Here is a 14,918-nt window from a genome sequence, read left to right as displayed (position 1 = left end):
GTTTTTGTCACTAAAAAAAAAATCGGTTTTAAATAATCATTTTACGACCAAAGTCTCCTAGAGATGCATAGAGTTTGATCATGTCCGCAGGCTTGGTGCTGAGCGACCTGATCGAGAAGTACTTTGTGTCGCCCACCTTGCTGCGAGTGGTGAGAGTCGCCAAAGTGGGCCGAGTGCTGCGCTTAGTGAAGGGTGCAAAGGGCATTAGGACGTTGCTCTTCGCTCTGGCCATGTCGCTGCCGGCGCTGTTCAACATCTGCCTGCTGCTCTTCCTGGTCATGTTCATCTTCGCCATCTTCGGCATGTCCTTCTTCATGCACGTCAAGGACAAGAGTGGTCTGGACGACGTGTACAACTTCAAGACGTTCGGCCAGTCGATGATCCTGCTCTTCCAGATGTCCACCTCGGCCGGCTGGGACGGCGTGCTGGACGGCATCATTAACGAGGAGGATTGCGAGCTGCCGGACCCGGAGATCGGCAACCCGGGCAACTGCGGCAGCAGCACGGTCGGAATCACGTTCCTGCTGTCCTACCTGGTGATCAGCTTCTTGATCGTGATAAACATGTACATCGCCGTCATCTTGGAGAACTACTCGCAGGCGACGGAGGACGTGCAGGAGGGCCTGACCGACGACGACTACGACATGTACTACGAGATCTGGCAGCAGTTCGATCCGGACGGCACGCAGTACATCCGCTACGACCAGCTGTCCGACTTCCTCGACGTGCTGGAGCCGCCGCTGCAGATCCACAAGCCCAACAAGTACAAAATCGTGTCGATGGACATCCCTATTTGCAAGGGCGACCTCATGTTCTGCGTGGACATTCTGGACGCGCTGACCAAGGACTTCTTCGCCCGCAAGGGCAGCCCCATCGAGGAGACGGCCGAGCTGGGCGAGGTGAACACGCGGCCCGGCGAGGCCGGCTACGAGCCGGTGTCGTCGACGCTGTGGCGGCAGCGCGAGGAGTACTGCGCGCGGCTGATCCAGAACGCGTGGCGCAAGCACAAAAACGCGCGCAACAAGGCGCAGTCGCAGAGCGAGAACGAGGCCGGCGACGCGTCCGACTCGAATGCGCCCGACGAGGCTGGCGGCGCCGACGGCGGCCGCGGCGGTACCACCGCGCAGACCTCTGTAGTCGTCGAGAGCGACGGCTTCTCCACCAAGAACGGACACCGCGTCGTGCTGCAGCACTCACGCTCGCCGAGCGTGACGTCGCGCTCGACCGATGTCTGAGACAGGCCACCCCGTGCGCTGGACACCACGCCCGAGTAACAACACTCGCCGGGCGGACGACGGTGTCGAGCCAAACAACGCTGCTGAATGACTGGCGTGAGTTCGGGCTCTCGCACAATCACACACACGCCGCGAGGCTGACCCGCAAGTTGCTGCTGCTGCAGCAGCCGACGGTCGCCTCCGTAGCCAACTGGCGAGAGAGGACGAACACTCGTTACGATCCCGTTTTCTTGATCGGTTGTTAAACACACACAAGTATTGTTGGAAAAAAAATATTGTATTGAGCCCTCCTGTTTTTACGTTCATTTCTCGGAAGCAAGAACAAAAGGAAAAAAATTAATAACGAACACAACACGACACACACACTCGAAAAATATAACAACTCACTCACACACACGCTCGCTTTTGATCTCCGCTGCCTGTTTACGATTATAAAATACCTATACACTCACACTCTCACGAAAATCACACACAAAACACACTCGCTGCAAAAATTGTGATGACTAGAGATTTGCTCCTCCTCCTGCTCCCGATTTTCGATTTTCTCTCTGCTCCCCATTCGACCGCTCGGAAGGAGATGTAAAATGTAATGATTATGCAAGAAGGCAGGAGAGAGAGAGAGAGCGAGAGAAAAGGAGAGCGATAAGTATAGCGCGCATGTAAAAGAAAACGTGGACGTGTTGCGAAACACACACTCACACGACGCTGCAGCTGCTGCTAAAAGGAAATTTTGTGTTCTACTCTTGTTCACTCTCAACACTCACCCCCCAACTTGCGCCACCTTTGATTTTCCAACCAGTTTACAATCTTCTCAGCGTTTCGGCTTTGATTGAGAAATTTTTCAACTAAGGCGTACGGGAGTTTGATTCGTTTTACAATAAATGCCATTTATTGAATAGACACTTTGTACAACATTCGCTGCTTCCAGAGGTGCAGACAGACCAATTGATAAATTCTCGCAAAAATCACTCACGTAGCTCGTACAACTACACCACCGTCAAGAGAAGAGAAAAAGTTGTTGACCACGCACTGTTCGTCACAAATCTAAATCGATTCACAACAACAGTGGTGTGCGACGTGAAATTTTCGCGGTGAGCGCACGGGAGACGCCGCGCGCGCCCAAAGAACCGAACGGACACGCACGCGTACGCGTCTCTCGTCGTCCGCGCTCGTCAATCAGGACGCACTGGTTCTTGCATTCAGTGAAAAGTGGTGCGATGGAAAGTGGTGCATGAAAAGTGTGCTTAGCGCGAGCTATAAAATTTGCTACTTTTTAAATAAATTAACACAAAAAATGGAACTCCAGCTTGCAACAACAGAATATAAAAGCTGAGGGGGCGCGAGCGAGCGTCCGCGCCGCGCGCCCGCAGGCAGATTCTTCCCCGGACACGCCTGCCCGCCGCCGGACGGCGCGCCTGCCCCCTCAGCACACAAAAATAATTGCATAAAATACTAAATAGACTAACGATAAGACTCTTGAGTGCGCGCGTGTTTGTGTGCATGGAGTTCCGATCGCCTTATTTTTATATTACGTTCCACTATGGTACTTTATAATAACGTACGTGGAAAATACACCCGACAGCATTGATTGCGTTGTTTCGTATTTTCAAATTATTGAGCGAGTCTTTGATCCGGTTTCATAAAAAGCAAACGCATTATATGGCGGCAATGTACGACACAACAACAACAACAACCAAAAAAATGAACACGCAAAAGTAATTAATTTGACTACACACAATAAATAATTAAACAAGACTCACAAAAAGTAAAACACAACAAGTTCTATATTTGAACTGAATGAATATGCGACGATGAACTTTTTGCAGTAGGATATGTTGTTGTTTTTGCATGCTCTTTTTCACTTGTTATTTTTCTAAATAAATTGCAACAATTGATTTTACAAGAAAAGCATAAAAATAATTGCAGTGTGAAGGAAAAGAAAAACGGCAAAAAGAACTTAAAGAACTGTAACAGTGTGAAAAACGAATATGATGACGCAAGAAACATACACAAACACACTCAGAAACACACACACGACATCAAACCTTTATGTGAGAAAAAATACGCAACAAAATTTTTAACAAGCGATTAATGAAGTAAAACCTATTATGTGCTTGGCTGAAGTTTCAAGAAAGAAATAACAAATCAAACCCATTGATGATGTATGGAAAAACTCGCACTGTTCTTTTGCTATAATGTACGGCTACGAATTTGTTTTCTTGGCCAGTGTAGAAATTCGGGATTTCCATAGCAGAAAGAGAAAGAGAGATTACGAGAATTTGTTAAGATAAAAAAAGAGAGAAAAGAATTTAAAAGTAACAGCTACACTCACACAATGAACGCGTTTTCAGCTGAAAAGCTGCTGGACTCTTTGCCAAAATTATCACTTCCCCAATTTTGACAAAGAACTTACGTGCTGCAAATAAAGAGTTTTAAAAAAAGAGAAATACAAACATTAATTAATGCTTGCTATGGATTTCGCACGAATTATAGCGCGTAAATCAAAGCATCAAATTATGACTCCTTATATAATGCTGCTTGGAGAGTATGCATTTTGTTGATTTGTCTTTAGAGAAAAAAGCAAGCGATAATGTAATTCGCGGAAGGCGGCGATTCCACGCTCCTCTGTTCACATACGAACGCTCCTATTGGAATTCAACGAATCGAAAACGTGGAAAGCTGTGAGCGCGTGAGAGGCGACCGCAACGGACCGGTCCGTTCAAGAGCCCTCGGCGCAGTTCCCCACTGCCGATGGCCACCGGCTCCCTCTTCCCCACGGTCCTCTCGAGCGCGGTCACTACTTCGATCCAATGATTTGTCAATCCCAATTCTCAATTTGTAAGGAGGAATTTCTGCTACAGTGAATTTGTCATCGTGCTGATGGAAAATAAAAAATTTATCAGAGAGAGATTTGTGTGTTTGTGTAGAATTCGAACAAATCAATCAGACCAATCCAGCGCAGTATATGAATGTCACAAACTCTCCTTTACCTAGATATAATAGGATACGATACTATGCTTTATATCAGTCTAGAGGAAGAAAATCCGCTTCAAAAATTTGTAATCGGGTGTCAATTTGTGGTAGTGATGACTCCTTATTGAGTTCCGCTCCTTTCGACGAGACACAGATAATTATAATATTATCCACGCCGCGGCATCAAAATTTGATGGATTACATGAAAAATGCATTCGGTGGACACACACACACTCACTCACACACACACATTTGACCCATATACACACACATTTCTACCGCCTTCCGCACGCGGTCCGTTGCAGCTCTCCTGTGTGATTGCAAAAGGAACACAAAACACAAGCAGCTCTCTGCTCTATCAAGAATTTCGTTCCAGAAATTGCGAAGGGCTGACAAAAATTAAAGGGTTATATTTAATTCAAATAACTGAGCTTTAAACAATATATGCACTGTTTCTGATTTTAGCCTTGGCATTAAAAATAAAAAGGGGGCTAAGATTTTCATGAATTAGATCTAAAGAATTATCTAACGTTAAGTTATCAGAATGGAGGTTTAAATAAAAGTATAAAATTATGAAATGTTGCTTTAAAAAGTGGTCGTGTTTATTTTTCAACCCCACACGTCGCAGCTTTTCTCTCGCACATGAACACAAGAATCGTAGAATGATATAGAATCTCAGAGTAATTCATCGTTATAATATCGTTGCGCGAGTGCTACAAAAAGTCGGGTCGCTTCTCTACAACGTGCCAAAAGTTAAAGGTTTACATCAAAACTTAAAATTATTAGCATACATGTTATAGAATTTTTAAATGCTTTCAGAAAAATCCACATCAACTTTTGAGTCAAAAGTTTTCTTTGAATAAATAGCTCTTGCCAAAAGACAGCAAAAGAGACAAATATATTTAAAGTTCCTTAAAAAACAAAGTTACACATAGATTATAAAAATCACACATTAATTGCTTCTCATTTTAGAAACTTTTTATCTGAAGTAGTAAAAACACCGGCTCTAGGTAATTGGTAGAAGTTTGATTGAGTGTAACAATAAATACAGCGAAGATTTAGAGTTCTGTGCTCATCTCGTGGGATAAGTCGGGCTTGTTGGGTTTTGGCATCAATTTGCTGGGGCCGTCAAAGGATCGCGCGGCGGATGACTGCGGGCCCATGTCTTTTATACTTCGAGCAGGGGTCTGCGAATCAAACCAGCATATCGAAATTGTCCATTAGGTAAGCCCATAAAACGTGATTGGCTGAGAGAGAAAAATCGAGTCTACGTCCGTTAACTATAAAAAGCACAGCAAATGAAATAGCCTCACGTCACATAACTAGAAAACAGGACTTTTCGCGTCGTCACAGTCGTGTCGAGTTTGGTACTTACTGCTGGTTGCTGTAGTGGTCTTTGGTACTTTGGATCAGGGGCGACAGCACGAGTTCCAGGCTGGAAGAGCGGTTTCTGGAGCACCGGTCGAGGGAGGGGCTGCGGTCATCAGGCTCGATTTTCTGGTCGGCGGTCTGCAAAACGACAAAAGAGGGGCGTCACGGTTGAATTAGAGTTTTCTCCGATTGGCTCAACCGCAAAATCGATTTTCACACTTGCGAGTACGTGTATGAAACATACCTTGACATATGTTGCCTCTTTCATGTGCTGTTTGGGTCGCATCCACACAGACGCAGGGGTGGACCGGGTGCTGCGTACACTCTCTGGACTGCGTGGTGCCGGCTTTGCATATTGATTTTTTTCATACAGCGACACATGAGGGAGGTAAGGGCCAACAGGTGAGGGCAGAAACGATGGGGAATTTGCCGCGTGAGTGCGGAGAATATTCAAGCGCGAGTGCGACGGCTGTGCATTACTGACGTTTGACATTGGGCTCTGTCGATATCTCGCGTTGTCGTCGAGTCTGGGAAAGGCAAATGAAAATCAGCAAAGCGGAAAAAAGTGGCGCCACGCGCGCAAATTAAACGCAACTCACCTATAAGAGCTGTTCACGTCCGCGGCCGGGTTGAAGTTGTTGTCGAGACTGTTGTGTTGCTGCCTTGCTCCTATTTTCAAGTTGCCGTTCGGCAAGCTGAGTGAACTGGGTGCGTTATAATTTATGGAAGAATTGAGGTATGGGGGTCTGTAAGAGGTTTCGTACGGCGGCAAGCTGTAGTTTTCGTCGGCATCCAGTCTGCAAGTCACATTAATCGCGGGTTAAATTTGAGATGAGGGTTCGTGACAATTTAATTAAAACACAAAATGCACAAACAGCATTAATATCTGCCTAACCTTGGAGCGGAATTGTTGTTAATAACATTGTCAGAGTCGCATGCCAGAGAGAAGGAAAGACCGCTATTTAATCGCACATTCTCCTCCGAACCATTGCTATTTGCATTCTGAGGGGGAGAGTATGGGGGAGGAGGACTGTCACCATTGTCAGGTGGCTGTTCTTTGCCCATGCTGCAATAATGACACACGACAAACATATACACCTCGTCGACACAAACTTCAAAGCAGCTGCCTATTTACCCATTCACGCTCCGCGGCGAGCGATGGCGGTGCTTATTCGTGGCTGCGGAAATCTTGGGTTTTAATGATTTTGACCTCGTTTCCACCACTTTGTAATCGATCTCGCGCAGCCTGTCCTCCGGCATGCCTTCTGTGTCCACCAGGTCGAACTCAAGCTGCCGCTTTATTTCCTCCGGCAACGCCGCATTTCTACTGGAGGGAGACCTCGACCTGAAAAATAATGACGTGATGCGCACTTTAACACATTTCTGCTCTACAAATCGACTATAAAAGGATTAAAAATCTTTTTTCCCCAAGAAAAGTCACAGTAAACAACTAAAGCTTGTAACGATCATTAAAAATGTACGATAAAGTAAAGTGTTGCATTTTTCCCTTTTAATTATTCCTTAGGCAAGATAAACGAGCAAAAATTTTTATTTCGCGGAAATGTATCTTCTGCATTGAAAATTTGCTATCTGAAACACTTCAGTCTCGCATATTGCCCAAATATTATGTCCTAATACTTCCATACTTGTTTAAGTCAGTAGCAAATTTATTAAAAATTGAAAATTTGCAAGAATTAGTAAAATAATGGAATCATTTGCTTTGTAACTAAGGATGACAGATTGAAGCACCTGTGTTTCCTATGTTTCCTCTTGTGAAGATTGTACGCCGGTTCAGAAGTAGTGTCTATCGCGTTTGAGTAGGCGGCATGCCTGGTGGAGCCCAAATCCCTGATAACGGTGGCTTGATGAATTTGCGCGCGGCTCTCATCCAGCTGCCGCTGCACCTTCCTCCACATTTCTTCCGAATCGACCAGTTCGTAGTTACTACTATGCCTGGAACCGTAGCAAATTAGATTTGCTGTCTCATAGCGTATTTGTTTCTCAAAGCAACCTGTGTCTGCTGCTGCTGTGCCGGCGGGAGTGCCTATGACTGTCGTTCTCCGTGTCAGATTCTCTGCGGTGCCGGTGACGGTGGGAACGACCTGAGGTCTTTGAGTGCTCACTTTCATTGTCTGAGCCTCTTTTGCTCCTTCTCCTGTGCCTGAGGTAAATTTGTTTATTAAGTTTCCGGGCTCGACAGTTACTTTAATGAGTCTACTAATATGGGAATTCCTCAAGGGAAGTGAGCAATAGGAAGCAATCTAGCTTGCGATTATTGTTTCCCAGAAGTGTCAAATTACCTTTTGACTTCTTTGTCGATCGACGTTTGACTTTCAACGCTGTCCGAGCGTCGGTGGTAGTTTTGGAACATGGGTCTGTGGCCCGCAGAACGCACCGACCTGGGACTCGCAGATCCAGTGTATAGTCCTCTTGGTTTGGTCCATGGCGCGCTTCTCGTCGACTTGGGCGAGTCTGACCCGTTGGGCATGGAGGTGCTGTGCATTTCAGGTGCACTGAAGAAAGATTAATGAATTAAATTTTGGCGAGAAATGTGAAAAATATTATAATAAAAAGTGTACGGCAAGAAAATTGACTGCGAGAGAAGCATAAAAAATATTTCAAAATTGAGGAATTGTAGATTCAGTGTTGCACGCATATCTGCGTTTATTAAAATAATTTAATCAAATTTATTTATCAGTTGCTGTTTTTAAGAGAGCGTGCAAAATATTTATATTCACTTTTTGCTGTCATAAAAATGCAAGGAGTTATTGATTTTACTATTGAAATATCTAATTTTGTTTGTTGATTTTTGATAGACTAATGAATTTTAATTACCAAACAGGTTGTGGTATCGAAATAATTTTGGTATTGAGGAGCATCATTTCCTGCTTCAAGTTTTCATCGACGATTTTCGGACCTGCGAAAGAGTGAGTTGCATAGACGGGAGTGGATTTCGTGAATAATGAGCTTACATTCTTGAGCTCCCTCGACGACTCTTCTTTGGTGTCTTCTGCTAGGGGTTCGGGAAAATTGGGGCGGGCTCCTGATTCTCATTTGCGCGTCCAACTGCGCTTGCTTTTCCGTCCGGCCACTGCAAGCAGGGAATATATTTCACGCCGTAACGCACGCTGATCAATATCGTTCAAGTACCTGTATCTAAATCTGGACGAGAATAAATTATCTGAAGAGGCCGGCGTTACTTGCAAAAGTCTAAAGAAGGCATGATGCTCGACACAGCACTTCCACAAATGTTTGCACGCTTGCTTAGAGGGAGTCTCAAAACCGTACGTTGTTTCTTCGTTCTAAAATATTTATTTGCGCTCACTGTTTATTGCCCTTGCTAGAGATACTCACATTTTTATCGCACACCCGCAGCATGAAGTATCTCACTTTGAAGTAAACTTTGGTAATCCTGGGCCTGCGAGAGATAAACCAACATGAAGCTAAACTCACAATTTTAATTATTAATGTCTCACCATAAATAATTGCCCACTTTGGTTTTATTTCTAAGCACTATTATTCCACTAGGCGTGAGTCCAAGAAAGTACTCAACATTGTCTTCACCCTAATAATCGGATGCTAAAATTATAATTTCACACAATATTTTTTCAAAAAATTATTTACCAGCACTGGATGAAGATCCACACCGTACATATCCAAACATTTGACTTTTTCCAAGTAATTCAACTCGGCGACTGCTGGAATTTGTCCACTGAGAAGGGCAAAAAATGTCAAAATCTGCGACTATCTACATCTTAAATTGAGCAGGCTCACATTAAACCCTTGTGTAGATCCGATATTCTGCTCTCCAGCTCGAACGTTTGATTAGAGACCAATTGAAATTCGGACACATATCCGTGGGAATGACGCCGCGGATCAAAATCACCGAGCTCAGCTGCACATGTAAAAATCAAACGTAAATCACCGTTTGACTCGCACTTGTAAATTCAAATTATTTGGCACGGAAGGAAAATAATTAAACCCGTGTGTGAAATAAAATTGATCCCATGAGCGACTCACATTGGATGACATAGGCGCCAAGTTCAGTTGCCAAGTCAAACGTCACAGGCAATCTACCTTGGAGAATGTCTTGTTTTACTTGCAGGAAGAACTGATACCTGCAACAAAAGAAAGTAACACGAACCGAATTAACCTTCTTCCAAAGGTTGGTTGGTGCGTGGTTGAAATGTGCGCCGGCCTCCCTGCTGTTAAAGCTTTAGTGCGAGATCGTATTTCAATTGATGAAATGGCTCCAGTCCCCCCGCCAGTATATAAATTCTCATTAAACAATTAGGTTTTACACGACCCACATACTAACTGCGTAAATTGAATGACTGAATTATTACCTTGTGATTTCTTCGAGCAGCTTGCACGGGTCGACCGCGTAAAACTTGACACCAAAGTAAAGCGTAAAGAGATCTGAGCCTGGAAGAAAAAGAGCTTCTCGTTATGAAAGAATTCGAGCAGGAAAAATTTGAATTATCTGCGAGGAGACGTAAAATATATATGTATTTACCTTTCAACTGTTTCGCTACTTTTTTGTTCACGTCCAACCAGTGCTGGAATCAAACAAGGAGCCATTAGCAATTAGCCTAATTGGTTTGCGGAACGACGCTGAGTGGGAGAGTTAGTGCCGCAGAGCAAACAATGAATCAAGCAGAGTGAAAACCAACTAACCGGCTGATTTGAGGGGTCCAGGTAGCGCAGTCCGAAATATGCAGTCTCTAAAAGATTCAGATGCCGAAAGACCGTGTCTAAAAGTTCTTGGCCCGAGGTCGAGTCCTGCAAAGATGTTTGATTACGAAATGAAGTGGAAAAAGCAAGACAAACAGCGCGCGGCTCACATTAATTTCCTGAATCAGCTCTTGCTCGTCGAGGAGAACGATTTTGCAGAGGAAGCTCTGCGACTTTTTCCAAACAAAGCACCTCATATTGTCTACGTTTCGGTCGCAACACAATTGTCATGAGTCATTCCTGAGCAAGAAAGGTGATCTGAAATCAAATAAGGTTTCGCAATGAAAAACAAAGCAGGGAGAGAGACAGACGTCGTCATCGCGCTGCTACAATAGCAATTTGCTTATGTGAATTCCTTCACGTGCAGACTCGGCTCCATATAAAATTATAGAATCGCGCGCCTATCGCTTCATCTGCTTCTGCTTCTTCTGATCTAGAAATGACGGAACGAGCGGAGCGAGCTGCCATAAAATCAGATTTTACCGATCGCTGATATCGTCTGCGTGCTGCTCTTTGTCCACGGTTTCCAACTGATCCTGGATTCAGCAAAAAGTTTTTGTGAATTTGTTCTAAGTATAAGAGCGCCCTTCCCCTGTCTGTAGCGCGCATCACGCCATTAGTATGTGCGAGAGCACCTCCTCAGTCCCTGGACCCTGGCCAAACGGACTCTGCACACTAGCGTGCATTCATATTAACGCACGTAAGGCTGGGAACGCTCTATTCTTTCCTACAAGTCTCCTTGCCATTTTTGCGCGCGCGATTCTTGTCGCAGATGACGAAAACGCGCAACATCACTTGATTGCGAATATCATTTTGTAATTCCACGCGTTAGAAATCGAATTACTCAAGGTTTCGCTGAATATAATTATGCGCGCTGGCAATTACGTATTCAAGGGGAAAATCAACAATGCAAATTCTAATTTCGCCTCTTCCTCTCGCTTTTCGGTAGCATTCCCACCGAAATTTTACGGCCGCAGAGAGACAGGAAAACCTCAAGTTTATGTGCATCCCGAGTGTGCTGGGGTCACCTCGGCGTCGTCGCGACAGGCCCTTGACCTTCGACTCGCGTCAACGCGCAGGCACAGTGAGAGCGAGGCGTATTCAACTGTCACAATCACTAGCGATTTGGACCACAAGAAGCTCTCTCGGCGCAATTTAAAGAGAAGAAGTTATGGATCCGCGTAAAAAATAACGGAGGCGCAGCCAGCGAACGGTCCAACCACTCACCGCTCCGCCACCACGCAGAACAGCTTTTATTTCAATTAAGCCTAAGCAGTGTGTTACTCTCAACTCTAAAAAATGCCGCAGCCACGACTCTGCTGAAATTTCACCCGCGGCTGTACTAAAATATCAATTAAATTTGAAAAATCTGGAGCTGAGTTTCCGTTCCGAGTGTAATGAGCTACCGTGCATGCGTGTGCATATTTCATTTTTATCTCCTGTCGAGCGAAACCGGTCTTGTTTTATAGGTGTTGTTGAATGGTTCGTGACTCAGCAGCCCAATGATACATTATAATGGTCCTTTTTTATTATTTTCCTCTCCTAAACGCCCAAAAAAGCGCCCTGTTTGAAATAATATAATTGCCGTTCGGCCGTAAAATCTCGTTCTGGCCGTCTCAATTTCGTGATGTTCGTGTGACACTTGAGCGCGTTTTTTCGCCGGTAATTTTGCCTCCGCACCGAGCAGGGTCGAGTTAATTAGCCAAATTCCATTAGTGGATATTGAGAAACACGGCATCAACGCCCTGGGAATTTTCATCGCGAAATCCCCTCAGCCTGATGAGTTCTGCTGCTTCGAGCTCGCACAAAGAGCCGCGAACGAAAAATAAAAAAAAGGGGAACGTTAGGTGCGGAGACTTTTCATTTACAAAGAGGGAACAATCATTTTTCTGCTCTTCTATACAAGCTGAGCAGAAAATCTGCTTCTCTGAAAGGAATGTCATGCTCAGCTGGGAATGCAGTGCGCGCGGCAGCTTTGTGCACGTCCACAATGAAAGTGCACGCTTTAATATATATACACGTAAAAAGGTTTCTTTTCTACGAGACAATACGCACTATTTTCTGGGAAAACAACAACACGCTTGGAGAGTCATTTCTTACGATACTTTGTTGCTGCAATCCCCCAAGGTGCCAGTGCATGCGTAAAACACGTAACGTCATCATGAAATATATATATATATACAAACGAGTTGTATATATGCCGAGAAATAATTCCAGAGGCTCCAGGTCTTTGCTCTTTATTCAAATACATTTTTCTCATAAAAATGATTGATAATTATTCCTATGTAAATTGCCATTAGATTTATTGGTAATAGTTTCTCTTCCTCAAGGTATTGCAATTATAATCTCAATAATCTAAGCTTTTTATAACAGGGTAAAATAAATTAAATGTTAGTTATAATCGGTTTAAATCATATTGGTGGACATTCAAGGCTTCCTCGGCTTTTTTACTTTTTGCTTTTCTTTAATTCGATTAGTTCAAGACCCTTAAAGACATACATTAAAGTGACTGCTGGTGGGCACCATTCATAAGGATTACTTTAACACTCGAAGAATGAGATGCCCAACAATAAAAGAACCTTGAATAGCTGGGGGAACAACAGCATAATACAAAAAGTATTTTACGTCGGCAACAACACAAAACAGCATCTTTCCTTTGTTGAGTAAAAACGTTGCTCCCTCTGTCAGAAAAAATTTCCAAGAGAGCCATGAAAAATAATATTCAACACATTTTTCAAGTCACGTACGTCTAAGTTATTTGTAAAATTTGTTGGTATGGTACTCCTAGCCGATTATTGCCGCTCTAAGAAAATCAAACCGGACAATAATGGTTAGAGCGAAAATGAAAACGCAAAAGAGAAGAAGAATAATTGCTCTCGTCATGTCTGAAGCAATACCCAGGACCCAAAAGAAATCTAAATAATTGCTTCATTGTTTTTCCCTAATGGGAATTGAGCTATACTGCGCCCTTTGATGTCGCTCTTTGCAATCATCTTGAATTTTTATGCTACATTAACTTTAATATATATTGCGCTCGATCTCTTTTTTAAGCATTTATTTTTTATTCTTGCTGAACATTTTAAAGTAAAACGTACGGTATCAGATTTAGACCAGTTTAAGACTGAATTTTGTTTATTAGAGTTATTAAGTGAAATTAATGCTAAACGTTTAATATGCCTAAAAATTCCTTAGGGGCCGCAGAGTCCGGTTAATTCCAAGAAATCTGTTAAGAGGAAGGAGAAATTAGTTCGCGCGCGTAGCTCTAAATTACTACATCATCAAGCGGATCAAATAATATGTTAAATTGCACCGCGCCAGAAAAGCCCGAGATGAAAGAAAGAATGCAGCGCATTCGACCCCGTTTCATACAGTCAAGCAAGAATAAGAGATTGTTTTCATCGCGAGCGCAGGTATACTTTTGTTCGGCGGTAGATGCGAAATATTAATGGTAGTAATTTATCACCCGGCGCGGAAAAAGGTGCGCGCTGCGCCTGCACTAATTCGTGTTAAATTATATGGAAATGCAGTGTCGGCGGAGAATTTTTGAATTGCTCGGGTTGTGGGCAGACCGTGTCCATCCACGGTGAATTCTCACGGACTGCTCCGCTTACCCCCCAGGGCACGTACCTTTTTCTCAGGGCTTCAAGTTAGAGGAAAAAAATTTACAGCAGGTATATAAAAATATACCATAATAACCAGACGCACGCAAGGCAACAAGCAGACGATCGGTAGAAATATAATTAAAACAAACTCGATCTCATGAGGATTTCCACCAGAGGCAAAAAGAAGGTGGGTTCCTCCTCTCCCACCTTCGACCGCGCGCTCTGGCCTTTATTGTACACTACACAGAAAAATTAGTTACCAGGAAAATATTAATTCTCCGTGCCGGACCAAAATTACGCCTATCCTTCGGTCGGAGCAATTAATGCTTAATAGAAATCAGAGTTTCCGCGAAAATCTCCGCTCTCTGCGCAAAACTCGTAATATTCCCCCACAAGTTTATTGACCTTCTTCTTGACAGTTCAAATCTCGATGCACTACTCGAGTCGGTAATTAAAGTAACGCGCGCGCTCTCGATTATTTTAACAATGAGGAAGCAATGAAATATGAAAAGACGCAGTGAACGATATATATACCGTACGGTGTGTGTGACGTCACAAATCATTCTTACCTGTCAGAGTTGAAAATTCTCCTGGCGTGAACCCATGCATTCAGTTTAATTGCACCTTCGCATTGGGAGAGCGAGCGAGCGTTTGCCTCCGCGAGAGCGGTGAATACGCACGGCGAGCGCCGAGAGGATTTTGTGGCGCGTTCTCCCTCTAGCTGCTTGCGAAGCGAAGAAAGGCGAGGAGGGATGCAGAAATTTAAGGGGTTGCTGCCCTCGACTCGTGAATAAATAACGAAGAAAAAACTGCAGCGGACCAGTGGATGATTCACCTGACACGGTATTAAAAAAGCTGACCGACCGTCGACCGACCGACCCGACACCTGTTCGTGCACCTCTCCGTCTCACTCAGCGAACTCTATCTAGATCGCACTGAAGCTCGCTGGAATCAGAAGTCGAGCGAGCGAGCGAGCGCCAGCGAGAAGGGGGAGAAGTCAACC

The 14,918-nt window shown here is 44.2% G+C and overlaps 2 protein-coding genes across 11 annotated transcripts in view; one reads left to right on the top strand and one right to left on the bottom strand.

Annotated features, from left to right (window-relative positions):
- para (paralytic) overlaps positions 1 to 4,800 on the top strand; it is a 40,916-nt gene extending 36,116 nt beyond the window's left edge. For all 5 annotated transcript variants that reach the window (XM_065494020.1, XM_065494018.1, XM_065494022.1 and 2 more), the window contains exon 35: positions 91 to 4,800. In XM_065494020.1, the coding sequence (XP_065350092.1) occupies positions 91 to 1,235 (1,145 nt within the window). In that variant the 3' untranslated portion in view covers positions 1,236 to 4,800. The remainder of the gene's footprint in view (positions 1 to 90) is intronic.
- Positions 4,779 to 14,860, bottom strand: LOC135946025 (band 4.1-like protein 4). Of its 6 annotated transcripts, none has more exons than XM_065494034.1 (22): positions 14,485 to 14,860; positions 10,424 to 10,571; positions 10,257 to 10,361; positions 10,096 to 10,138; positions 9,926 to 10,004; positions 9,600 to 9,697; positions 9,354 to 9,474; positions 9,204 to 9,291; positions 9,056 to 9,144; positions 8,934 to 8,997; positions 8,730 to 8,881; positions 8,552 to 8,670; positions 8,415 to 8,496; positions 7,880 to 8,092; positions 7,591 to 7,740; positions 7,329 to 7,532; positions 6,715 to 6,924; positions 6,475 to 6,645; positions 6,179 to 6,376; positions 5,824 to 6,106; positions 5,584 to 5,717; positions 4,779 to 5,408 (listed from the first exon to the last, which is right to left on the bottom strand). In XM_065494034.1, exons 2-22 carry the CDS (start codon positions 10,508 to 10,510, stop codon positions 5,267 to 5,269), a joined length of 2,832 nt encoding a protein of 943 aa, XP_065350106.1. In that variant the 5' UTR covers positions 10,511 to 10,571; positions 14,485 to 14,860; the 3' UTR covers positions 4,779 to 5,266. The 6 variants fall into 6 exon arrangements, with proteins under 6 accessions (XP_065350106.1, XP_065350109.1, XP_065350108.1 ...); XM_065494037.1 differs by having other exon boundaries at positions 4,779 to 5,395; XM_065494036.1 differs by lacking the exon at positions 14,485 to 14,860 and adding an exon at positions 13,941 to 14,022.
- Positions 14,861 to 14,918: the final 58 nt, after the last annotated feature.

This window comes from Cloeon dipterum, chromosome X (genome assembly GCF_949628265.1).
Source record: "Cloeon dipterum chromosome X, ieCloDipt1.1, whole genome shotgun sequence".
NCBI lineage: Eukaryota > Metazoa > Arthropoda > Insecta > Ephemeroptera > Baetidae > Cloeon > Cloeon dipterum.
This window is presented reverse-complemented; position numbering and strand designations above follow the sequence as displayed.

Bases quoted from the DNA above. Each gene is read 5' to 3' on its own strand.
- LOC135946025 (XM_065494034.1), bottom strand. From the start codon at position 10,510: ATGAGGTGCTTTGTTTGGAAAAAGTCGCAGAGCTTCCTCTGCAAAATC. The intron at 7,741-7,879 runs GTAATTTGACAC...AATTTACCTCAG, and splicing joins ATCGACAAAGAAGTCAAAAG to GCACAGGAGAAGGAGCAAAA. The intron at 5,409-5,583 runs GTAAGTACCAAA...TTCGATATGCTG, and splicing joins GACCACTACAGCAACCAGCA to GTTTGATTCGCAGACCCCTG.